General features: G+C 41.1%; 1 protein-coding gene and 1 pseudogene across 1 annotated transcript in view; one reads left to right on the forward strand and one right to left on the reverse strand.

The window, feature by feature from the left end:
- SPTLC2 (serine palmitoyltransferase long chain base subunit 2) overlaps window positions 1-27,244 on the reverse strand; it is a 120,507-nt gene that overhangs the window by 83,718 nt on the left and 9,545 nt on the right. Inside the window, exons 2-3 of the mRNA XM_059914753.1 lie at window positions 11,198-11,392; window positions 822-976 (exon numbers count right to left, since the gene is read on the reverse strand). Of these exons, the coding sequence (XP_059770736.1) occupies window positions 822-976; window positions 11,198-11,392 (350 nt within the window). The remainder of the gene's footprint in view (window positions 1-821; window positions 977-11,197; window positions 11,393-27,244) is intronic.
- On the forward strand, window positions 15,065-20,811 carry LOC132360846 (protein transport protein Sec24C-like; annotated as a pseudogene).

A 27,244-nucleotide genomic window follows, 5' to 3' on the forward strand; every position in this document is an offset into this window, starting at 1 on the left:
TTGTCTTTTTTTAAAAATAATGACCATACAACCATGTAATGCCTGTACAATATAAACAAAATAAAATCTTACGAATAGAAAAAGTTTTCTAAACAATTCAATCCATTTAAGTAAAAACACTCCTTGAATCATTTGAGAAATCAAAATATCCATAAATAAATTCAGATAACTGACTCTGGTAAATGGCATAACAGAAAGGATGGTTTTTCTTTGTGTGAGTTTTTTTAATAAGTCAAATTTTGTTTTCAACTATAATCCAACACAGTGACAAATGTAGTAGCAAAATGCATTTAAAAAATCTCAGGGCCTCCCTGGTGGCACAGTGGTTAAGAATCCGCCTGCCAATGCAGGGGACACGGGTTCAAGCCCTGGTCCGGGAAGATCCCACATGACGCGGAGCAACTAAGCCCGTGCACCACAACTACTGAGCCTGCACTCTAGAGCCCGTGAGCCACAATTACTGAGCCCTCGCGCCACAACTACTGAAGCCACCTAGAACCCATGCTCAGCAACAAGAGAAGCCACCACAGTGAGAAGCCTGCGCACTGCAACGAAGAGTAGCCCCCGCTCACCGCAACCAGAGAAAGCCCGCGTGCAACAACGAAGACCCAACGCAGCCAAAATTAAATAAATACATAAATTTATTTTAAAAAAAAAATCTCAGTAACAATGAACAATATGCAAGGAAACTAATCATACTGTATTGTACTCTCAGCTTCCACTCCTATTTCGACAGAATATTCAAATTGCAATACAATATCTTCTGAAGTGAAGAAATTCTTTTTTTGTTGTCAAGAAACAATTTCCCAACCGAGACTCACTTGAACGACCAGTTGTAATCATGAGACTGTCTCTCCATGATGTCCACCCTGGCCCCAGGCACACTGCAGATGGGCCGATTCCAGTTGTCTCTAATCCTCATGTAGAGGTTCCTTGTATAGAAGTTTTCGAAATCCTGATACAATGACACAAAGTCCTGCCAAAAAATGGTGAAAATACTATAAATTAAACTGAGTTCCTTTGAAAAGTTTTACAACCTCCCTTTTCGTAATGCAAGAGCACTTTAGACTAAGACGTCAATTATACAGAATTAACTGATATGGAAAACATTTGGAAAGGCATCAATTCCTTATGTTATTTTAAAACAACTCAATCAGGTAAAAGTCACTTAGCTTTGACCATTCAGCTATAAGAAATGGTTGCAAGTAACTATCTGACTGCTCGAAAGTAGAGCCAAAGAATTTAACTTAGTAAAGCAGGCCTCATAAAAATAAAACCTGGTTTGTACAATTCTGTCATTAAATGGTTCTCCTTCCTAAAAACCTTAAAAACATGGCTCTTCTGCCCCGCCCCCACCAGTAATATATTAGGGGAAATGCCATAAAAACCCCTGTAATTCCAGTTTCAACCAAGAAAAATAATTCCAAAATTAAGATTTCATCCTCTGCATATTTTCAAGGATCAAACTGAAATCCAAAGAAAAATTATAAACAAGAAACACTAAAAGGTAGGTTATAGAAAGACACCTACTTGAGGTTTCTTTCCTTGGATGGGCGTTTTTAAAAAATCTCAAAATGGGACTTCCCTGGTGGTGCAGTGGTTAAGAATCCGCCTGCCAATGCAGGGGACACGGGTTCGATCCCTGGTCCGGGATGATCCCACATACCGCGGAGCAACTAAGCCCGTGCGCCACAACTACTGAGCCTGCGCTCTAGAGCCCATGAACCACAACTACTGAAGCTCGCACACCTGGAGCCCATGCTCCGCAACAAGAGAAGCCACCACAATGAGAAGCCCGCGCACCGCAAGGAAGAGTAGCCCCCACTTGCCTCAACTAGAGAAAGACCGTGCGCAGCAACGAAGACCCAGTGCAGCCAAAAAATAATTAAAAAAAAAAAATCTCAAAATGAATTTTCATGATCAGGGATTTAAAGCTCTCCTTTCCTCTCTGAAATTAAGTTATGCTAAAATTTAAGTCTGTAAAAATTAAGTCACAGTGGAGCTTTAATTAATGCATAATGTTCTGCTCAGAACACAGTGACCAGACCACATGAGGTCTACTTGAAGGTAAAGAGTAAACCAAACAAAAAGAAAACTGTACTACAGCTTTATTTTAGCCAGCAAATCACTGAGCTTCTAGTCCTCAGATCTGGCTTGGTGCCAATCTAAATTCATCTTTTAAATAAGCTAGTCAAAAACATTAAAAGTTTAGTCCTTATTCTGTAAAAGATTTTCATTGCTAAAGAAGGCTCTACATAAAACTTAAAAATTAACAACCTTCTATGACATTGGACTCTAAAAGTGCCTACTAAATAAGCCTCACAGTAGATAAAAATCTCCTTAAATAAAGCTAAGCAGAGTCACAAAGTACTCAGGAATTTGTGGTAGCTGATACCAGCTCTCCTGCAATTGGTTCTAACATTTACATTTCCTTAAGAGAAAATATCCATAAATAATGTGTCTGTCAAAATTGGAAATTTATTACTTAAATACTATGCCCCGTTTGATAGTCTTTTCTTTCAACATACTGGATGAATTAAAACTGGAACAGAGACAGCCAAATTCTAATTAAGGACCTTCCTTTAACTATTATTCACCATGCATTTATTTCACAAAGGAAAAAACAAAAAACCAGTCTCCAGTCCTTTTCAATGGGTAAACAGTACTAACTCTTCTTGATCTCATTTCTTTACAACTTCCTAAAACTGCACATCAATATTAAAGGTATTAACTCAAATACTTGAGAGAAATACGCCATCACGGACAAATTTTTATTAGCAACAAAAAGCAGTATTTTTTGCTTTTAGTATATAAATATCAGAAAAAACTTAGAGTCTGGTCCTATCTACCAGAAGGGTTACTAAACCCCAAAGAGAAAAGGGCTGCAGACCGGAATGAGGTGAGCTTTGGGTAACCTGTGACAGAGCTGTCTGAGGTTAGGAGGGCAGGGATGGGCTCTGATCTGAATAGAGAGACAGCCAAGATCAGGGAGCTCTGCCTCTCCTTACACGGAGAGAACGACTAATTCCCTGAGAAGGGAACAGGCTTGCACAGTGAGGAAGTTGTCACAGTGAGGGATGTTAGAGACCAAAAGCAGGTGAGACAGATGGTAGAAGACAGGGACTTGTGGCCAGGGTAGCAGCTTTGACTGCAGTTAGAAGGTTCGGTAGAGATCTGAAGCGATGTTAACCAAACTCGCTGAAGCCTTGCGATGAAGCAAGAAAGGGGATGGAAGGGGACCACGATTTGAGGTTCTAGTTCTAGGCAATAAGAACGTCTGTTTCTAAAAACATATACACTTTACACTTTAAATATTTTAGGACTAGGGGTAAACTAGAGGACTTATCTTTTCATTCATTCTTCCAAATCTTTTATTGGACACTCAATATATGTTTGATTCATTGCTAGACTTGGGATACATTAAGGAACAGGACAGTTCTCTCTGCAAACAATGACACCCCACACCCCGTCCTGCTCCACATCCCCCTCCCCCTCTTCTTCCTCCTCAGTTTAGTCACTGTGAAATGACTTCAGTCAGGGCCAACCTAATACTCATTTGTTCAGGCACTGAACCAACATTTACTGAGCAGTACTTTCCAGGCACTAAGCAAGGCACTGGGGATAAAAATGAGTAAGACACAACTTCTACACACTGAAGGATCTCTTAATGTAGTGGAGAGGCACACAGATAAAGTTACAACACAATATAACAACTACTGTAGAGGGAGGCTTGCCCAGAGACAGCCTAACTGGTAGGTGAGTGGCAATGACAGAGTCAAGTTCAAACAGCCTTACAGATACCTTCCTCATGGACACCTCCTGAAGATCTTTACAAACCCCATACACCAGCACATATCCATGATAAGCAGAAATAAAACCTAGCTGAGACCACCTTGGATTGTTGGGCTTGAGGTACTCACAAGTTAAGTGACTTCTACTACTGGCCTGAAAGGTAAAATTGAAATTCATGGATTTGTTAATTAGGGATCAGTGAAGACCTTACCAAAAGTAGTCTGGGGTCATCTTAATTACCCAATAAATATCCTTTATTATTTAAGCCTATTTGAGGTAAGTCTTGTAGAAAACATCCTATATATTGTTTAAAATAAATAGGCACCTATTCTAGTGTCTATACAGGCCTTAAGATCACAGGGTAATCTATTAATATATAACCAGTGGGATCTGCAGCACCCCAAAACCCCAACACTTTAATATACCTGCAGGAAAGTTATGATTGTTCATACCAAGTGGGATAAAAAAGAGCTGTAAACAGCATCACATCTGTTCAGGTCAGGTTTTGCCATCAAATGTGTTAAAAAAAACTTTTGGTTTTCAGATATTTTAGAGTTTTGATTGTAGATATGGGACTGTGAACCTTCTGGAAAAATATAGGATGATCCTGACAAGTGAAATTGTGCCCCAAAGAGTTAACAGAAGTTGATAACTAAGAGAAAGTCTTGAACTTGTCTTACAGAACAACAGATAAGGGAACAGCTTGTTAAAAACCCTTTGCTCGTAAACTGCTTTCATTGATTAAGTTCGCCTTAGTTTTTTTCTTTCTCTCTTTTTGCCTCTTTTATAACTGCAGGCCTTCCCAGCATTCACACAGCCCCAGTTGTTTTAAAGGAACTTGGAGTCAGCTCCTGCCCAGTGTAACCTGGCTGGGGGCTGCTTGGGACCACTGACCCTAAAACTGGGGCTGCACAGATGTTCAGTAAATGGCCTTTTAACATCAGAGGGCCAGAAGACTCCACCCTCAGATCAAGTTAAGCGACTCTAGTTTGAATATGAAGAAGCATGTAACCCACATGTGCCTGTGCAGAACAAGGATTACCTCACCTTTTCTCTGCCTTTAATCACCTTTCTCTATGCCTAAGACCACGCCTGCTTACCCCATAAATACCCTGACCTCCTTGCCTTCAGAGAGGTGGACCTGAGACTTGTTCTTCCATCTCCTCCTCGCTTGGCTGCCTTGTGAATAAACTCTTGGCTGTAAACCAACCCGAGTCTCAGTGTTTGGCTTGCGGCATCTTGGGCAAACAGACCTGGTTCAGTAACACAAGTATTATTCTGGTATTTACATATTTAGGCACCACATTAACCTCTGCACATAAATGAGTTCTGAAAGCTAATTTCAAAAAAAAAAAAAATCACAGGGGAAAAAGGTTGGGTGCTACCACTTTCCGAAGCTGACTTTATAAAAATTGGCCATGTTCGTTAAGACAATTCAGGCCAACATAGATGCATGCCCAGATACTTTTATGATGAGGATAAAGATGATGAATAATCACATCAATAGAAACAAGAGTTCCCAATTACTGAGTACTTATGATATGTGTTGCCAAGTGCTTCACATATATTTTCTCTTAAGTATCCCTGAACTCTCTTACAGAAGCTATTACTCCCATTTTCAGAAAGGCAAAATGGCTTTCCCACCTAGAGAACTGGCCAGAAGCAGTGCCAGGAACTGATCCAGGTCTTTTAATTCCACAGTCTATGCTCCTAACCCTAGCCACAATGCCTCCCATTCTGTGCTGCTACTAAGTCAATCTGAAATAACTCTCTACAGCCTTCAAAGCACGTTAAGACCACTGGACTATTGGCCTTCCCACCCCTTTCCTATGGTCGGCCTACAGCCAGCATGTGTGTATGTGCAAGCACACACAGAAGCACACAGAAACACACACACACATTCACACACACAGTAATAATGTACAATAAAACTCTTTAAAAAGGTTTATTTTGGATATAGCTTTTCAGTGAGAAATCCCAAGAGGAAATAGATGACTGCTCTATACAATGGAATATGATTCAGCAATAAAAAAATGAATTATCGAAACATACCACAACATGGATGAACCTCAGAAACATTCCAAGTGACAGAAGCCAGACACAAAAGATCACACATTGTATGATCCCATTTATATGAAATGTCTAGAGACAGAAAGTAGGCTAGTGGTTGCCTAGCGTGAGGTGCGGGAGGAAGGGGTGATTGTTAATGGGTATGGGGTTTCTTCTTCAGATAATGAAAATGTTATAAAATTAGCTTATAGTGTTGGCTGTACACTTTCTGTAAACAGTAATAAAAACCATTCAACTTTACATTTTAAACAGGTGAACTTTATGGTACATAAATTATATCTCAATAAAGCTATTTAAAAAAAATTAAGTAGGGAATTCCCTGGCAGTCCAGGGGTTAGGATAGGACTCTGTGCTTCCACTGCAAGGGGCATGGATTAGACCCCTGGTCGGGGAACTAAGATCCTGCAAGTGGCACGGTGCGGCCCAAAAATAGGTGACTGCTTGACTGCTGTCCTGGGCTCCACACTTCCCACAAAACTATGGAAAGCAGAGCTCTTTTTAAACCCACAGAACTAAAAAAAACAAATCAATTGATAATCCCACAGCTTAATATATCAAGCAACTATACTCATTGTTTCCAAAGATACTGCTAAAGTGACAATTAACAGAATATTCTTAGTAAGCTACTTTTTTTTTTTTAAACATCTTTATTGGAGTATAATTGCTTTACAATGGTGTGTTAGTTTCTGCTTTATAACAAAGTGAATCAGTTATACATATACATATGTTCCCATATCTCTTCCCTCTTGCGTCTCCCTCCCTCCCAGTAAGGTACTTTTTGAAGGAGGTCAAGAATAAATCCTTCCAGGAATTCGAATTAATCTATTTTAATTCTTTTGTATCTTGAAAATTAAAATACATCAGGATATAGACATATAATATCCCTTCCCAGTATCCTATCCCTCCCATTTCTGAATATATGATCATGAACTGTAGAGGCAGTTAAAGTTTAGTAAGTGTGTGGTAAATACCTACCACAATTTACTCCTTAGATTTCTAGGTATTTCCTATCTAGATATTAGAACATTTTTATTAATTCAAGCTTTTACTATACCTATCACATACACGTTTCTGAACTACTAGCCTCACCTCACATAAAAAAGAAACCAGACTGAGAGAAAACATTTTTATCCAAAACACCACCAATAACAGAAGATCAAGCAGTAAAGAATTCCAATAATTTTAGCAATTTATATAAAATAGAACACATTTATGCTAACTCATCTTTATTAGCATGACTGTGTGGTTCATTTCTACCCAAAGCAACATATGAAGAACTTGCATAAATAGTTTAAACAGGCTCTCTTTTGTAATGGAATGAGGGAGAAAATAAGGATGTGGTTATGAACACTACTCACTCAGAGAAATGAGAAAGTAGCAACATTATATTTGCATTTTATGATCCTAAGCAAGCACTTCCCCTCACCTCTTCCCAGTGTGACACTTTAAAACTGGCCTATCCCTCTCACTACATCTAAACCAGCATCAGAAAACAAACACGATCTGCCATAAGGCTAAATGAGCCTTCTTTCCCTTCTAATAGCTGAATTTTTATAAGAAAATGGCAGAATTCAGCTGTTTTAACTGCTAATATTATCTACTGTGAAAATCCTACTAAAATGAATTTGAATAAACTAGTACAGTCCTCCCCTAAACAAACTCTAGAGGCAAATGTCCCCCTCCATCCTACATATTTCCTCCTATTACTTCTTTCAAGAATTATTTCCTGGGGACTTCCCTGGTGGCACAGTGGTTAAGAATCTACCTGCCAATGCAGGGGACAAGGGTTCGAGCCCTAGTCCGGGAAGATCCCACATGCCACGGAGCAACTAAGCCTGTGTACCACAACTACTGAGCCTGTGCTCTAGAGCCCGAGAGCCACAACTACTGAACCCGTGTGCCACAACTACTGAAGCCCGTGAGCCTGGAGCCCGTGCTGCACAACAAGAGAAGCCACTGCAATGAGAAGCCCGCTCACCGCAAAGGAGAGTAGCTCCCACTCGCCGCAACTAGAGAAAGCCCGCACGCAGCAACAAAGACCCAACACAGCCAAAAATTAAAACTAATTTATTTTTTTTAAAAAGAATTATTTCCTGATTAACTCTATGCTACTCAGTTTACTTTTTTGTTCTACATCTGCATACAATTCAAGTACTATTTACCTGCATAGTGCTTTGCAAAGGCCCATAATTTTGAAGTGTTTATGTTCCCTCAACAAAATTAGAAACTACTTAAGAAGAAAATCCATGTGTTCCAATTCTTTTTTTTTTAAATTTATTTTATTTAAGTAATTTATTTTTGGCTGTGTTGGGTCTTCGTTACTGCGTGCTGTCTTTTCTCTAGTTGCGGTGAGCGGGGCTACTCTTCGTTGCAGAGCATGGGCTCTAGGCACGTGGGCTTCAGTAGTTGTGGCACATAGGCTCAGCAGTTGTGGCCCGCGGGCTCTAGAGCGCAGGCTCAGTAGTTGTGGCGCACGGGCTTAGTTGCTCCACAGCATGTAGGATCTTCCCAGACCAGGGATTAAACCCGTGTTCCCTGCATTGGCAGGCGGATTCTTCTTCTTCTTTTTTTTTTAAAAATAGATCTTTATTGGAGTATAATTGTTTCACAACACTGTGCTAGCCTTTGTTGCACAACAAAGCGAATCAGCCACGTGCATACACACATCCCCTCCCTCTTGAGCCTCCCTTCCATTCCCCCTATCCCACACCTCTAGGTCATCGCAAGGCACCACGCCGATCTCCTTGTGCTATGCTTCTGCTTTCCACCAGCCAACTATTTTACATTCGGTAGTGTGTATAAGTCGATGCTACTCTCACTGCACCCCAGCTTCGCCCTCCCACCCCATGTCCTCAAGTCCATTTTCTATGTCTACGTCTTTATTCCTGCCCTGCAACTAGGTTCATCAGTACATTTATTTTTATATATATTCCATATGTATGTGTTAGCATACAGTATTTGTTTTTCTCTTTCTGACTTACTTCACTCTGTATGACAGACTCTTGGTCTATCCACCTCACTACAAATAACTCAATTTCGTTTCTTTTTATGGCTGAGTAATATTCCATTGTATATATGTGCCACATCTTTACCCATTCATCTGGCAGGTGGATTCTTAACCACTGTGCCACCAGGGAAGACCCCTCCAATTCTTTTACACAAAGTTAAGTATACACAGGCAGCCCCAATACTTGAACAGTCAATTTACCCTCTGGAGACATGAAAAAGTTCCAAAGATAATGTCCTCATTCACAAAATAATTCAGGTGCATCCCCACCGGTTCACTCATTTGTTCATCACACTTTGAGACAGCACCAGCTGTGCAAACTCTCCAGTCACTCCCCTGCTCAAAAATGCCCAGGACTCCTCATTGCCTACCAAACATTCAAAACACATTTCTCATACATTCACTTTCCAGGTTCTCCCAAACATTCCTCATGCCTTTGCGTACACTTCTATCCCCTCAGCAGGAACGCTGTCTACACCACAGTCAGCACTCCCCCCACCCCCATCTCTACATGTCAATTATTAGGTCTCTACAGTGTTTAGACACTATGAGAGGTCCCTGTACATAAAGGCTTTCTAGTTTGAATATGTGAATAAAACTTTAGCCCCCATCAGTCACAACCACCATCACCTCAGTCTAGCAGGAAGATACTGGTTTGTACACAAGTCATTGTAATACTGTACAACACAATAAGTACATAGTAAGCTAATAACCTATAGTAAGTAGGCCATACCTAAGGGATGTAAAAAATCAACATATTGTGGATGCACCCTACCAGAAAATCTATTTGGGATGTACAGGGGTAGAAAAAAGTGAATCAAAGAAATTTAATTTGTTTTCAATGATGAAAATTAGTTTCGCCTACTGGACCGAGTTCTGAATGCAGGGCTTTGCTTGCATTAGATATCCAAAAAATACCTTTTTTTTTTTTAATACAGCAGGTTCTTATTAGTTATCCAAAAAATACCTTCTTAATTGAAATGAACTTGTAGGCATTTCAGGGCGACGAGAAAGAGGGCCAACTTGTGGTACCAGGGCTGGGAAGGGTGCAGAATGGTTGAGATGAGAGAAGAATGCCTGGATCCTCAGTTCTCCCAGTTTCAGGATCCTCAGTCCCTATGCTGATTGGTTTTGGCTTCCTAGTAGCTGATGAGGTCCTTTCCTTTCCCATGTTTCTTGGTGCTTTCTCCCCCTTCCCATGTCTCCGTCATCCATTCCCAGTGTTTACTGGCTCCCCTCTCAGTGTTGATGTTAATGCCACCACATCTGCCTCTCTCCTCTAATGTCCCATGAAAGTGAGATGTATGATAGACAAAAAATTTCTAACTTCTGAATCCCTTCTCTAATCTAGTGCATTCCCTGGGCTAGAGGACAACCTTCTCCATACGTCACATGCCAAGAACAAACAAGTTTGTTTTTCATAAAATCAGGCATTTTTCACTCTAATTCTATTTATTTTCTTAATGAAAAAAAAACTTTATTATGGGATAAAGAAAATCTTTTATCATTTTAAATAATAAAATTTAAAACATTAACAAAAATGCCCATAAAGAAATATTTTGGTTTGGGAAAGAACATAGTGTTCCTCAGTTCAAGACAAATTAGGTTGTTTTATTTTCTTTAATTTTATTGGAGTACAGTTGACTTTCAACTATTTTTTTTAAGAGTAGACAATACATGTATACTGTACAAAACTCTAGAGGCACAAAGGAGTATGCAGAGAAGAGTGAAGTGAGGTGAATGCCATCCTCCTCCCCAGAGACAATCATTATCATCTGTTTACCATTACTAAAACAAGATGGTTTTCCACAGAAAAGAGAGTAGCTCAGCCAAATTCTGCTTCAGGGCTTGATTTCTGGGGAGAAGAGGTGATCTGTGAACTAGACATGTATGTGTAATGTGCCTATGAGAAAACACAACATGAGTTCTAAAGAACACAATCTTTCCAGAAGACTGTAGACACAACTTGGGATACACAGTATTGTATTGTGAACAGAAAGGACATGGCTTCTGGCTCTTCACATACCTGTGTCCACATACCAGCTCTGACATTAGGCATCTTGGGAAATGTTACTTAACCTGTGAACTTTAGCTTTCTTGTCCATAAAATAAGAATAGATTCTTGTGATGATTAAATTAAAACATGTTAAATGCTTTGATTTCTCCATGCCTTTACCCTTGTTTTTAGCTTCCCTTGTGGAATGTTTTCATTTAACTGCATCTAGAATATTTTTTATTTTAATGTATACCCAAATATCTAAAGAAAAAAATGAGTGAAAACAGCAAGATCAGAGGCTTCCATTTACAGAATCAAAGACTAACAATTACCTTTTGTTCTTCTCTTTCTGTTGCATGGTGACACTTTTCAATTCTCCAATGCCTTAAGAAATCTCGAAGATATCCAAAGAGAGTGAGGACACCATACCCCACGTAAGTAAGCACAGCGACCAGCATTGGTGTCTCTTCAAAACCTTCATTAAATGGTCTTTTATATAGTCCTCCATTTTGTGTAACATGATGTATCTACAAGGGAGGTTAAAAATGTTTCTTTCAGTCATGGTAAGAAAAAGAGTGCTACTTAAAATCTGAGTCCTTACAGATTTGCATACATTCAGAATTCTCTAAGCAATTGTCAAACCCCACCCCCACCCCCAACCAAACATCTGCTAAGTTCTAAACGGGGCATAATTTTTTTCTGTGGAAATAAGTTTTAAGTTATACATACTTCAGATGAACAGCAAAGAAAAACAAGGGGAGATGGACTGTGTAAGAACAATGCTTAACACTGATTTCTATCACTTGATCTTATGAAAGAGATCCTAAAGTGATATGGTTAGAGAATGCATAATTTTCTTTGTCCTAATGAAGAAAATAAAAAATATAAATCAACAAAGAGAAAGCCTAGCCTGAAAATAGTATATTAGCTTACAAATAATCAAAAGTAAATTCAGTTTTAGAATAAAATAAAATATTTGTAAATGTTTTACTGCTAAATATTCTTAAAGCCACCGAGCCATAGCATTTCAAATAATTATTAGCACTAGGCCTCTATGGAAACACATAGTTTATACTAGCCTTTGTTGTCAGTGGTAACACAAATAAATTATTCACAAAAATAAAATGCTTACATTAAGAGTGATCCAGCATTGTATAACGCAGGAAGAAAGTGAAATCCAACACAAGGGGAAAAACTGTTAGAGTGATCACTAACAGTCCTGAAATCATTCTGTCCTCCTTCATCTTGACCTAGTGACCTTTTCCAAACATTATAAGATTATCCCTAGTTTCCTCTTTAGGGATATCCAAATTTTAACATACAAACACCAAGGTACTGTACTTTGATCTCATAGCTGAAAGCTGTTTACTCTTTGGTCAATTTTAATGGAAATGTTGTTTTACAGAAAAATTCCACTAAAGTAGTTTGTGTGTCAACTTTAATCTTAACTCTGAAACAACTGATTGCTGTGAGGATGGTCAATCACAATTTACCAGGAACATATTTTCTATTGAGCACTGTACTAGAGTTAAGAAGAATTCCAAAGGAATAAAAGATTCTTTCTTGGCCTCTCAGGCAACCTGATCCAAGGGCTAAATATATTTTAGAATACCGTAGCCTGGGAATATTAGTTTGGGAAAGCTACTAGAATGCTACAAGTTAGAACAGTTTGGAAACAAATTACTGTATTTGACAAAGGAAAGACATGTGGATAGGCATGATACATGAAATCTGTTGGTAATGATTCAATTTGGTGGCCTAAAGAACCTCTGAAAACTATTTGTAAAACTGGCTTAGGTCTTCATCAATCTCTTCCCCAGTGGTGGAATTTTGTGTTAACATTTACTGCTTAAACTTTCATGCAGGAACAAAGTTGTAATGTGTTTAGAACAGAATAGCTAAAAATGAACCAATATCTGAAGATAGAAAATTGTTTAAAAATTAGTAATAACATGTAAGCAAGCTATTAAGCTGGAAAAAGCAAAATCAAGAGCACTTAAAACACAAGGAAAATAACATTCTGATTATCTTGTTTTTTAATAAATTTATTTATTTTATTTATTTATTTTTGGCTGCATTGGGTCTTCGCTGAGGTGTGTGGGCTTCACTTGTTGCCGAGCGCGGGCTCTAAGCATGCGGGCTTCAGTAGCTGTGGCACATGGGCTCAGTAGTTGTGGCTCACGGGCTCTGGAGTGCAGGCTCAGTAGTTGTGCTGCGTGGGCTTAGCTGCTCTGTGGCATGTGGGATCTGCCCGGACCAGGGCTCGAACCCGTGTCCCCTGCATTGGCAGGCGGATTCTTAACCACTGCACCTCCAGGGAAGCCCCTGATTATCTTTTTAAAAAACTATATCTAAAAATATCTTGCCATAAGAACACACCAGTACCCAACTCACTGTAACTCTGAAATTGTTTACACTATTTTCTCTCAACTGAACATACTAGTAAAAAGTAAGGCAATTTTCAGAGCTCCTAAGTCTCTAACAAATGTGTAGCAGATTTATATGCCAGGAATGCTGTGGGTGGATCTCTTTAAAAAGAGATCCACCTTTATTTCAGACACACCCAAACCAGCAAGACCAAGTAAATTTATACAGTTGGTTGGACTGACTAGGAAGGAGAAAGTTAAATCATTAGTTTGCTTTTAAATATTGTGTGATTCTATCATAGCCTCATTTAATAAAATTAAATGCATTTTAAGGAAGTGAGATTCAACTATGAAGTAACTTTTACAATGTGGCCTCAAAGCACACTTCACTATGATCATTCACAGAGTCAGAATGGACAGACCAACTGACATGCAAACTTCTCATAGGTGAAAAAGTCTTAGAACTCAGAGAAAACAAAATTACTTGATCTTTAAGTGCAGATGCTGAATGCTATCTCTGACATGATTCAAATAAAAATAATGGTATTACCATCTTATACGTGTATAATATTCTGTAAGGGAAAGCACCAGGCTTATTTTGTTCACTGCACAACTAGCACTCAGGATAGTATTTATTAAGTGCTAACAAATAATAAGTACTCAATAATGTTTCCTTTTGGGAATTCCCTGGCAGTCCAGTGGTTAGACTCCGAGCTTTCACTGCCAATGGCGTGAGTTTGATCCCTGGTTGGGGAACTAAGATCCTGCAAGCCGTGTGGAGTGGCCAAAAAAAAAAAAACAAAGGAAAAAGAATAATGTTTCCTTTTATTACTATTAGTATTACAGAAAGTGGCACCTTGTAGGAGCTCAACAAGTACTTGTAAATGAAAATATACATTATGCTCTTTGCTCTGTCATAGAAGGGGTTAACTTATGATGATTACACAATTAATATTAGAACATTTCTAGAAGCCATATCTGACACCTTCTAGTCTCAACTGGACTGGAGATCAAGATCACTCTAAACAAACACAGTCTACAAACCCTTACAGAATATTTCATATTCCGGATTCACCATGCAAGAGGGCTCTTAAGAGGCCTCTCAGTCACTCTAACTTGAGAATTACACTGTCGACAAGGCAATCAAGAAAAATATTAGCATATCACTCCCTCCAGGTCAAAAAATTTCACATTAAGCAGACAAGAGTGTGACACTCTGTATTATTATTCAAGGGAAGTTTAAGAACGCCAATGAATACCAAGACACATTTGCCTGAACAGTAATATTTTTTCCAGAAAATGAAGAAGGAAAAAAAAAAGGCAAAGACTAAGCACACACCATAAAACATGACTTTTAGGAGGGCCATGGGCAGAATGTTAGAGGCTGAGTGTTTGTGTCTCTGCCCCTATTCATATGTTAAAGCCCTAAACCCCCAGTGTGAAGGTATTTGAAGGTTGGGCCTTTGGGAGATACTTATGTTTAGGTCATGAGGGTGGGACCCTCTCGATGTGATTAGTGCTCTTAGAAGAAGAGAAGGCAGAGATCTCCACTGAGGAAAGGCCATGTGAGCATACTATGAGAAAGTGGCTGTCTACAAGCCAGGAAGAGGGTCCTCACAAAGAACTGAACCTGCCAGCACCTCTGATCTTGGACTTACCAGCCTCCAGAATCGTGAGAAATAAATATCTGTTGTTTAAGCCACCCCATCTATGATATTTTGTTAATAGCAGCCTGAACTAAGAGGTAAAGAGACATAATGCACATAACCTACTCTCAATTGGTTCAGGAAAAAATAAGTGTGTGTGTGTGTGTGTGTGGAGAGAGAGAGAATGATGGAGAATTTCTTCATGAACGATTTGTGAGCCAGCTGCAGTTATACTGTACCTTTATCTTTTAATACTTCAGTGCATATTTCTAAAAACAAAGACATTCTTTTATATAACTATAGAACAATTATCAAAATCAGGAAATGGCTAGAATACTAATACGAATCTAAATCTTTATTTAGATTCCGCTAATCATCCTAAGAGTGTCCTTTGTAGCAAAAGAAAGTCCTGGATAATGTATTGTATTCTCTCTTTAGTTTCAGAAAAGAAAAAAAAGGGGGTTTTCATTACACTGTAAAATGACTTAGAAGGAATAATCCTGAGCAGAGGTTTCGAGAATCCTATGAACGGACACAAAGTAACTATGCAATTCTGGGGAAGTAATTATTGGAAAACAGAAGCTTACATTTCTGACATAAATACAAAATCACATAAGCATGATTTTTTAAAGCAAATAAACACATTTCTGCTTAATGTGACAGCAGGATGACAGAACCTGCCTATCACAACAGAACCTGCCCACCTGGTAGATAGCTTGGGACATAATTTAAAAAATTAATGTCCAATATGAACCACCCGTTATGCATCAGCAATCAAAGGATTGTTATATCTTTTCCTTTAAATGAACCCTATTCATTTCCAGTGATACGCTGTGTTGTTCCTTAAAATAAGTTCTGCTGAAATGGTTCTTTATTGAAATTTTACTGAAAATATACTAGCCTCTCACTACTGCCTACCACACATACTAGAGAAAATAGTTAGGAGCTTTACGCCCATCACACAAGCTATGCCACACTCTGAACATATATTTCCAGAAGTGTCCTCTTTTTCTTGGCAGGCAAATTTTGAAAAGTAGGCAGTCCACATTTTTTCTTGCAATCAGGGTAAGTTCCCGAATTTTTGTGGGTAAGTATCTCATATGGAATGGACTAAGAAGTGCTTCCAAAGCCAGCTGTGAAACAAACCTAGATTTTGACATTACCATATTCCTGTTGAAAACTCAACAATGCGGCCCTCCAAGTCTATACGCACTGCAGGATTTCAGTCAGCGTCATCCTGTGCACTCTGGGCAGTGATGTTCTGCACAGGAGTTGTTATTTTCACTTGCCACTCACATCTCTGTAGCACTTTCCTATCTCTAGATAAGCATCAAGGTATGACAGACAGATGTAATAGGAGTTCTGCGTACCAGTGCAGCTCTGCCACGAATTCCGCATCTTCTTCTGAGCTCTGTTCCACCTCTAACATGTTCTAGGCCTGTAACACCGTGCCCTCCACTCTGGCTTTGTAGTGGACACGAACTGGAAAGGCAACCCAGTTCGCATCAGTCTCCCTTCTCTGGGAATACTCCCTTATACCAGGGGTGGGTCCCTGGTGGTCACATCTGTGCAATATGACCGATTTCCTGGGTCATAACTGACTGGCACAGCGGTAGGCACCTATGCCAAAATGAACCCAACAACGCTCTCTCGTGGGGATTTAAAATTTCAGTGGGGAAGGAGTCTGAAGGACACTGGACTGCCAACGTCCTGGAGAAAAGGTCCATAAACTCCTGTTGCCAAGGTGTCAAGCGCTGTGTTATTTCCTGCCATTTTACCTTTTCTGAGTTGTTCATCAATTCCTCCCTACTTTTTCCTTTTCTTTCGTTGTATACCTATCATCCTTGCAACAAATCACCTTTTTGTTTAGCTAGAGTCAGTTGCTATCAACTGAAAGAAATTTAACAGATACATACTCTATGTTAAAATTCTTAGAACTTCTTTTCTGCACTTACTCAACAGGTTTTTATATGTTGGCATAGCCTGCAAACTTTCACGTCTTTAGCAAATTTTAAAAAATGGCTTCCCATTTTGTCAATTTTGTGCATTTGGAATATTGCTGACTATCTTATCTTGGATAAGGGATACCTGGTTCAAAATCGTAAGTACTTACTTCCCTATATTAAGGGACATCAGATTCTAATTGCCCGCTATAACTAACCTCTTCCCAGGTTCTCAACAATACACATGAAGATAGAGCCAAAAGAGAAAAAAAGTCAGAACTAGTACTTTTTTAAAAAGGGCAATAAAAGGCCACAAATCAAAATTCAGACAGTATCTGTCTGCTAAGTTCATCTAACTACAGAGAACATGCTCATAACCGTTAAACAAAACTAACTTTTCACAGTAGAAAAATCACAAACTAAAGGGCAAGTAATAGATTATTTAATACAAGATTTTAAGGGAACTGGAAGTGGAGCATGGGAGTCTTGACATTAGGAATGAAGTCGAACCTGGATCTGGAGCCGGGCGAAACGAAGTCAGTCAGCCCCACCTGTGCTGCCATTTGGGGAGCCTCAGCCTGTCCACCCAGGGTGTCATCAATCTGGCTGTGGTGGGCAACCAGAACCCACAGCCCCACCCCCTGTGGAGCCTCCAATGGCCCAGTACCAGGCCATGGGCAAACCCCTCCCCCAGGTGTTTCAGGAGTCCCACCTTCTTCAGGGGCACCTCCAACCTCAACAGCACAGGGCCCTTGTGGCCAGACAGCATATGGCCAGTTTGGCCAAGGAGACCTACAGAATGGGCCAAGCTCCACTGTTCAGGTGCAGAGGCTCCCTGGGTCTCAGCCATTTGGGTTAGTCCCATTGGCTCCCGTGGTCAGCCAGCCAGCTGTGCTTCAGCCCTACAGCCCTCCCCTAACAAGTACACAGGTGACTGCTCAGCTGGCCAGAATGCAGATCAGTGGTGCTGTGGCCCCAGGGCCTCCCGCTCCGGGTCTAGGCTATGGTCCACCAACATCACTTGCCTCAGCCTCAGGAAGTTTCCCTAACACCAGTCTGTATGGCTCCTACCCTCAGGGCCAGGCTCCTCCCCTTAGCCAGGCCCAGGGTCATCCTGGGGCCCAGCCTTCCCAGCAATCTGTCCCACCACAGGCCTCCAGCTTCACACCCACAGCTTCAGGGGGTCCTTGAATGCCTTCGATGACTGGTCCACTCCTGCCTGGACAGAGTTTTGGGGGGCCCCCAGGGAGCGAGCCCAACCATGTGTCCTCACCTCCTCAAGCTCTGCCCCCTGGCACCCAAATGACTGGGCTCCCAGGACCACCACCACCTACACACTCCTCCCAGCAGCCAGGCTACCAGCTGCAACAAATGTTTCCTTTGGACCAGCCCAGGGCCCTCAGCCCAATTATGGACGTCCCTACCCAGGAGCAGACACTTTGGGCAGCCAGCCTGGGACACCTCAACTATTGCCTCCTAAGCGCCTATACCCTGATGCCATCCCAAACCTTATTCGGGTTATTGAGGATGACAGGAACAACCAGGGTTCAGAGCCACTGGTTACTGGTGTATGGGGCCAGGTGCCACCCTTAGTCAACACCAACTTCCTGGTGAAAGACCAAGGGAATGCAAGTCCCCAATATATCTGATGCACATCCTATAATATCCCTTGCACATGTGACATGTCTAGCAGGCTCAGGAGCCCCTGGCAGCTGTCATCAAGCTGCTGGCAAGCCTGCCCCCAGAGGAGACTTCACCATATATCGTTGACCACAGGGAACCTGGCCCTTTGCGCTGCAATCGCTGCAAAGCATACATGTGCCCCTTCATGCAGTTCATTGAGGGAGGGAGGTGTTTCCAGTGCTGCTTTTGCAGCTGTATCAATGATGTTCCCCCCCAGTATTTTCAACATCCGGATCATACTGGCAAATGTGTGGACGCTTATGACCGTCCTGAGCTATCCCTGGGCTCTTATGAATTCTTGGCCACTGTAGATTACTGCAAGAACAGTAAGTTCCCCAGCCCTCCTGCCTTATCTTCATGACTGATGTCTCCTACAGTGGCGTCAGGAGTGGTCTTGTTAGGCTCCTCTGTGAGGAGCTCAAGTCACTGTTAGACTTCTGCCTAGGGAGGGCAGGGCAGAAAAGTCAGCAATCCACGTTGGCTTTGTCACCTATAGTAAGGTGCTCTGCTTCTACAATGTGAAGAGCTCATTGGCCCAGCCACAGATGATGGTTGTATCTGATGTGGGTGACATGTCTGTGCCACTGCTGGATGGCTTCCTGGTCAACGTCAATGAGTCTGGGGCAGTCATCACCAGCTTACTGGATCAGATTCCAGAAACATTTGCAGACACAAGGGAGACGGAGACAGTATTTAATTTGCTCCTGTTATCCAGGCTGGCGTGGAGGCTCTGAAGCCTGCTGAGTGTGCAGGGAAGCTATTTCTGTTCCACACCTCCCTGCCCATCGCAGAGGTCCCAGGGAAACTGAAGAACAGAGACGACAGGAAGTTGATCAACACAGACAAGGAGGAGGCTCTATTACAGCCTCAGACAGGTGCCTATCAGACACTGGCCAAAGAGTGTGTGGCCCAAGGCTGCTGTGTAGACCTCTTCCTCTTCCCCAACCAGTATGTGGAAGTGGCCATGCTCTCTGTCATACCCCAGTTAAGTGGTGGCTCTGTCTATAAATATGCTTGCTTTCAGGTGGAGAATGACCAGGAATGGTTCCTTAGTGACCTGGGTCAGAATGTACAGGTCATTGGCTTTGATGCTGTAAAGAGGGTCCTGACAAGCACTGGTATCCGTGCTGTAGATTTCTTTGGGGCTTTCTACCTGAGCAACACAAAAGATGTGGAGCTGGTTGGGCTGGATGGGGACAAGACGGTGACTGTGGAGTTAAGCATGACGATCGGCTCAATGAAGACAGTGGAGCCCTCCTGCAGTGTGCCCTGCTCTACACCAGCTGCGCAGGGCAGTGATGGCTCCGCATCCACAACCTGGCCCTCACCTGCTGCATCCAGCTGGCTGATCTGTACTGAAACTGTGAGACTGACGTGCTCATCAACTACATGGCCAAGTTTGCATACCAGGGGCTCCTGAACAGCCCTGTGAAAATTATTCGTGACACTCTCGTCACTCAGTGTGCCCAGATCTTGGCCTGTTACAGAAAGAACTGTGCCAGCCCCTGCTCTGTGGGATAGTTGATCCTTCTTGAGTGCCTGAAGCTACACCCAGTTTACCTGAACTCTTTGTTGAAGAGTGACGTCCTGCAGCCTGGAGCTGAAGTCACTACTGATGACCGCGCCTATGTCCGACAGCTAGTTACCTCCACGGACATGGCTGAGACCAACGCCTTCTTCTATCCTCAGCTCCTACCATTAACCAAGTCTCCCCATTGAGAATACCACTGAACCACAGGCAGTTCGGGCATCTGAAGAGCATCTAAACAAAGGGGATATATATTGGGTTGGCCAAAAAGTTCGTTTGTTTTTCATAACATCTTATGGAAAAACCTGAACAAACTTTCTGGCCAACCCAATATTTGCTGGAGAATGGGCTCAACCTCTTCCTCTGTGTGGGAACAAGTGTCCAGCAGGGTGTCGTCCAGAGCCTCTTCGGCGTCTCCTCCTTCAGTCAGATCACCACTGGCTGGAGTGTTCTGCCAGTTCTGGATAATCTGCTGTCCAAGAAGGTGTGAGGCCTCACTGATAGTTTGAGGGCACAGAGATGACGGTACCTGAAGCTTATCTTGGTGAAATAAGAGGACAAGCTGGAGATGCTGTTCAAACACTTCCCGGGGGAAGACAAGAGCCTGAGCGGGGAAGCATCCAATGTGGACCCTGTCTGTCATATGCACAAGGAGATTTGGCAGTTACCAAGCTACAGCAAGTCGGTAAACAGCATAGGGTCCAGGCCAGCTTCCAGAAAGTACCCTAGGACAGCAGAGAAATTGGGACAGTTCCATATCTTATAAGTTATGTAAGCTGACCTCAGTCTCTTTGGGGCAAGGGGGAGGTATAAGGAGACACCTTTTTTCTGGGCTCAAGTATCCTACCACTCTGTCACGTCCTGCTGTTGGAAGGTGCCCCTATCCCCTCACTTTACTCTCCTTTTCCTACTAATCCTGTCGTAATGAATGTAGTTTCTCAGTTCACTGTATATGATTTGGTGTTGGAGGATTTGGAGCCACCCAGACCCTCGCAATATTGTGTCCCTTTGGACCAGCCTCCAAGAAGAGAAGGGCAGGCGGGAAGGAGCAGGGATCCCAGGGGGAGGGGCTGCTAATTCATCTCAGTGTAATCAACAACTTCCTCTATTAGGGATAAACATACATACAGGTGCACAAGAGTCGGGTATAGACTGCACACAGTAGAGAGAAAAGGGGTCAGTCTTCTAGGGGCTGGAAGTCAATAGCCAACTCAAAAGTCACTAAGGGTGGCTGACTAGCTTTCTCGCTCTGCTTCCACTGTTCTCTCTCTCCTGCAATGATTGGTGATCACTTGGTGGACAGAGGAACATTATCAGAGATGAATGAGCTTGGGAACAGAGTTGTAAAGTGTATTAAGACCTGGGAGAGGTATCAGCCTCCTTTCCAGCTGGAGAGGCCCCAACACTGGATGGTTCTGTAAGGAGCCTGGTCATCAACTTGCAGTACCTCACAGAGCCAGCCCACATCCCACTCTGAGCTCCTGCTGGAAACATTGCTCTCCAAGCTGGGGGTTGCTGGGGAGAGAGGCAGAGGTGGCTAGTCTCTCCTGCCAGGCCACCACTCAGGCTTTCGTACTGACAGAGTGGCTGACAGTTATCTCCCAACCTGACCTGGCTGCGGCAGGACAAGGGCTAGGCTCGATGGTGGCCAGGCTTGCCTGCTCCCAGCCTGGGATACCCCTGCTCTGGACCTCTCATTTCTCTTCATTAGTTTATTTTTCAATGCACCTTTAATTTGCAAAGAAATAAAACTAAGATGTAGGGAATTCCCTGGCGGTCCAGTGGTTGGGACTCCACGCTTTCACTGCCGTGGGCCCGGGTTCAATCCCTGGTGGGGGAACTAAGATCCTGAAAGCCATACAAAGCAGCCAAAAAAATAAAATAAAATGTAAAAAAAAAAATTTTAAGAAAATTGACTGTTTAGGAAAAAAAAAACAAACCCTAGTTAGAGCTTTTCCTCGTATCATACTGTGGAAGAGAGAGCTAACTCGCCCCTTATATATATTCTCTGTAAGTTCCCGTTAGTAACAGGTTCTCTCAGTTTTAGCTGGGTGCAAGGCCACCCAGCCACAGTCCACATTCCCAGTCTCTCTTGCAGCAAAAGGTAACCGTGTGAGGAATTTGGGCCAATAGGCAGTGAATAGAAATGATGAGTACCAGGGCTGGATTACATCCTTTAAAACAGCAATTGCTTTCTCTCACTTCTCTTTCCTTCTGCCTGTGGCCTAGAACATAGATGTGGTTGAAGATGCTCACTGAAGACAACATCCTCAAAGACTGCAAGACAACAAAGAAGATACCTCATCACCTACCTGCCCAGGACTACCTGTCTATCTCCAGACTTCACAAAGAGAAATCATTTCTATCTTGTTTATTTAAATGTCACATTTATAGCAACAGAAACAAAAACATCAGAAAACAATATTGAGACTTTCGCTTCTAAGTGGGAGGTAATATGTAGAGGCAAGCCATCACTTTCACAGAAAAACTACATAAAACTAAACAGATTACTCAAAACAGGAAGTAGTTTTAAAGACAATGAAGAATTGTTTTCCATGCAAAGAGGACAAGATGACCTAAAATTCCAAAGAGGGAAAAGCCTTTCCTTAGTGAGCTGCAATTGCTAGTCATTTTCTCTCCTCCTGGTATTTGCAGAGTTTGAACAGGAACTGATCATAACTGGACTTGCCAGAGGCAGAGAAACTCTACCAAGAGAAAGAAAAACCAGCAGAGTCTATAACAGCTATATAGGTTAGTATGAAGAGTCCCAGATACGTGACCAGTTTTCTGCATAGGACGTTTACTAAGTGCTGGAGAAGCTGGGGAGATGGACTAGAAAGGTGACTTGAAATCAACCACAGTCTTACAATGCTTAAGAGGTGAAGTCATAACAGAGGGAGGGGCCTGCAACAAACACACAATGGATCTCATCCTTGAGACGCTGTACTCACTAGAGTGAACTGAATCTACCTAAAAACTCAGCCCAGGACTTCCCTGGTGATGCAGTGGTTAGGAATCCGCCTGCCAATGCAGGGGACACGGGTTCGATCCCTGGTCCGGGAAGATCACACATGCTGCGGAGCAATTAAGCCCGTGTGCCACAACTACTGAGCCTGCGCTCTAGAGCCCGCAAGCCACAACTACTGAGCCCATGTGCCACAACGACTGAAGCCCGCGCGCCTAGAGCCCGTGCTCTGCAACAAGAGAAGCCACCTCAATGAGAAGCCCACGCACCACAATGAAGAGTAGCCCCCACTCGCCGCAACTAGAAAAAGCCCACGCACAGCAACGAAGACCCAACGCAGCCAAAAATAAAAAATAAATTTATTAAAAAAAAAAAAAACTCAGCCCAGCCCACCCAGCTCAATCCCTGGTTAGATGGAGGTGCTCAGGCCCTTGCCATATCTAAGACAGCAAAAGGCAAAAACAACATTGACTTTAGTCTCTGCAGGTCTTTTATTCACAGTGTCTAGCAATCAATCAAAAACTCCTGCTTTCCCAGGAGGCTGGGAGAGAAAATAGGAGTATGACTGAAAAAGAGAAGGCACGGTATACAGTAGTCTACAGTCACCTTATATTTCAGTACTGCTAGTCTTGGGAAATCTCTCACCCCTTGATTCCTCCCTTTAATTTCATGTCCCCAGAAGTGTAGATCCCTGTTTAAGTTTTTTAACATTTCTAAAACTACAAAAATAATTTTCAGACATCAAAGACTCCCCTAGGAACCCAGAGCCCCCTTTCTACCAAAGAGCTCAACATCATCATAATCATCTCATTCTTTTCACTCATTCAACAAATATTTCATTTCTATCTATATGTCAAGATCTGTACAAGGTATCTGACCATACAAATAAGAGATAGTCCTTTTTCAAGTCTTCAAGAATTCTGCATTTTTTAAGAGAAAAAGCATGCAAAGATCAACATTCTTTTCACTCATTCAACAAATATTTCATTTCTATCTGTGTGTCAAGATCTGTACAAGGTATCTGACCATACAAATAAGAGATAGTCCTTTTTCAAGTCTTCAAGAATTCTGCATTTTTTAAGAGAAAAAGCATGCAAAGATCAACATTCTTTTCACTCATTCAACAAATATTTCATTTCTATCTGTGTGTCAAGATCTGTACAAGGTATTTGACCATACAAATAAGAGATAGTCCTTTTTCAAGTCTTCAAGAATTCTGCATTTTTTAAGAGAAAAAGCATGCCAAGATCAACATGATTTTTGAGATAAAAGAATAAAGAAACTATTTTAAGGGATACTGTCTAAAGGGATTTATATATAAATGTAGAGGACGAAAAATGCACACAAAGTGAGAAGCATTTCTATTACAAGTAATTCTCAAGTTGTCTCACTTTTCTTCTTCACATTACTAATGACAACCCCAAGGAAAATTTAAGCTATTTGTCCAGTCACAAGAAAGTTAGATTCAAAGTCAGGACGAGAATCCAAGTCTCTACATTTTCCATTTGTTACCATTTCTTAGTCATATTCCTGAGATTTTCTATGACTCAAATTTTCTTTTAATTATTTCAGAGATAATACAACTTAATCTGATTGTTTTAAAATTATCAGTGGCTTAAAATTAGAATTTCACTTTAAACTCAACCTGCGTGCTCATTTTTGCTATTTCATATAATTAGCTATTTTTGCTATTCATATTATCAGCTATACGTGGATTGAGATCAATGGTTATATGGGTTTCGTTTCCCCTGCTAAAAAAATGTCTGTTTTTAGGAAATGAGAACTAACACTAATTAACTTAGCTGCCCTGGAAATAACCTGCTTCCTTTGCCTACATACAAAGCCACAATTGTACGGGAGGCAATAAAGATATTATCCTTTAGCATGTACAGCAGAGGTCTCCAACAGATACTTCTATCACAGTCTTCTGTCCATTTTAACACTGGGTTGTCATTTTTTGTTTTGGCCGTGCTGCATGGCGGCTTGTGGGACCTTAGTTCCCCAACCAGGCAATGAACTGAGGCCACGAAAGTGAAAGCGCCAAGTCCTAACCACTGGATCGCCAGAGAACTTCCTTGGGTTGCCTTTTTATTGTTGAGTTATAAGAGTGCTTTATACATTCTAGATAACAAGTCTCTTATCTGCTATATGATTTTCAAATATTTTCTCTCATTCTGTGGATTGTCATTTCACTTTCTTCATGGTGTCCTCTGAAATACAAGCTTGTAATTTTGATCTAGTACAATTTATCTACTTTTTCTTTGGTTGCTTATACTTTTGGAGTCATAGCCAAAAAACCACTGCCTGATCAAAGTCTACAAAGGTTTATACCTATGTTTTTTCCTAAGAATTTTATAGCTGTAACTCTTACATTTAGGTCTTTGATCCATTTTGAGTAATTTTTCTGTACGTGGTATAAGGCAGGGATCCAAGCTAGTCCTTTTACATGTGGACGTCCAGTTGCCCCCCACACCATTTTTTTAAAAAGGTCATTCTTTTCCCCCCTTGAATTATCTACTCTTGCAAAAAAAATCAACTGAGCATAAATGTAAGGGTTTATTTCTGGACTCTCAATTATATTCCACTGATCTCCAACTTTGTTGTTCTTTTTCAAGACTTGGTCTATTCTGGGTCCCTTACATTTTCATGTGAATTTTAGGATCAGCTTGTAAATATCACCAAAAAAACCAGCTGGGATTTCAATGAGTTACACTGAATTTGTAGATTAATCTTAATATTAAGTTTTTCAATCCCTGAACACTGGATGTCTCTGCATTTATTTAGATCTTTTTTGATTTCTTTCAAAATGTTTTGTAGTTTTCAATGTACAAGTCTTGCACTTTTTCTGTTGCATTTTTTCCTAATCATTTAATTCTTTTTGATGCTATTGTGTGCAAAAGTTGTGCTTTGATGACTTTAGGGTAATTGCTCTATACTCTAAGGTCATAAACATTTTCTTTTATATGCTAGAGTTTTATATTTTTTGATGTTCACATATGAATATCTAACAACCTAGGATTGATTTTACAGAGTGGTGTGAAGTTGGGATCTATATATTTTTTTCCATACCACTTGTCTCAGCACCACTTAATAAAAAGGCAATCCATTCCCCACTGATTTGAAATGCCACCACCCTTATCTATCAAATTCCATATTCATAGTGTACTCTTTCTGGGTTTTCTATTCTGCTCCATTTATATACTATTTGATCAAAATCTACTGCCTAAATAACTGTAGTTTTATGGCAAGTCTTATTATCTAATAAAGATGACTACTCCCACCTAATTTTTCTTCAAAACTGCCTTGGCTCTTCTTGGCCCTTTGCTTTTGCACATGCATTTTAGAATCAATTTGTCAAGAAAGAATGAGAGAGAGGGAGGGAGAAAAAGAGAAGAAAAAAAAACACTTGGAGGGTAGGATTTTAACTGGAACTGCATTGTCTTAAAGATCAATTTGAGGAAACTGACACTTGTAACACATTTTCACCTGTGAATTTTAGGAACCCAAGCTGACTCTGTGTAACATTATATTTTGAGATAGTGGTTTTATTCATTTAAAGATATGGTTTGGATCACTTAAATGGTGGTCCACTGCATTTTAGAAATCAGAAAAAAAAATTTTAATCTTTAACCTCCTTTAATTTATTTTACAAAATGACATTCTGATTTTATACACACGTGCGCACACACACACACAAACACACACATCTTCTGAGTGAGCAATCTCATTTCTAGGCATTTATCCTAACAAAAAAAATCAAAAGTGTTAAGAGAAGTACAAAGGGCTCATATATCAGAAATACTGAGAAAAGTCTAAACATTATGCATGAGGATTGGTTAAATAAATTACACTATGTATCTGTACTATGGAATTTACGCACCCTTTAAAAGAATGATGTTTGTGGGGGAGGGGCTATACAAGGGTAAGGGGAAAAAGGGTTATTATGGGATTACATGAAATCATGTGCGCGGAAGTTTTTTTCTTTTTTTGGCCATGCCGCACAGTTTGCAGGATCTTAGTTCCTGGACCAAGAATTGAACCCGCGCCCTCGGCAGTGAAAGCACGGAGTCTTAGCCATTGGACTGCCAGGGAATTCCACTGTGTGAAACTTTTGAAAATTGTAAAGCACTATAGAATTTACAGAATCTTTCATTCAACTAAAAAAAAAAAAATACATTGTAGGGACTTCCCTGGTGGTCCAGTGGTTAAGAATCCACCTTCAAGTGCAGGGGACGCGGGTTCGACTCC

Source organism: Balaenoptera ricei, chromosome 2 (assembly GCF_028023285.1).
Source record: "Balaenoptera ricei isolate mBalRic1 chromosome 2, mBalRic1.hap2, whole genome shotgun sequence".
Lineage (NCBI taxonomy): Eukaryota > Metazoa > Chordata > Mammalia > Artiodactyla > Balaenopteridae > Balaenoptera > Balaenoptera ricei.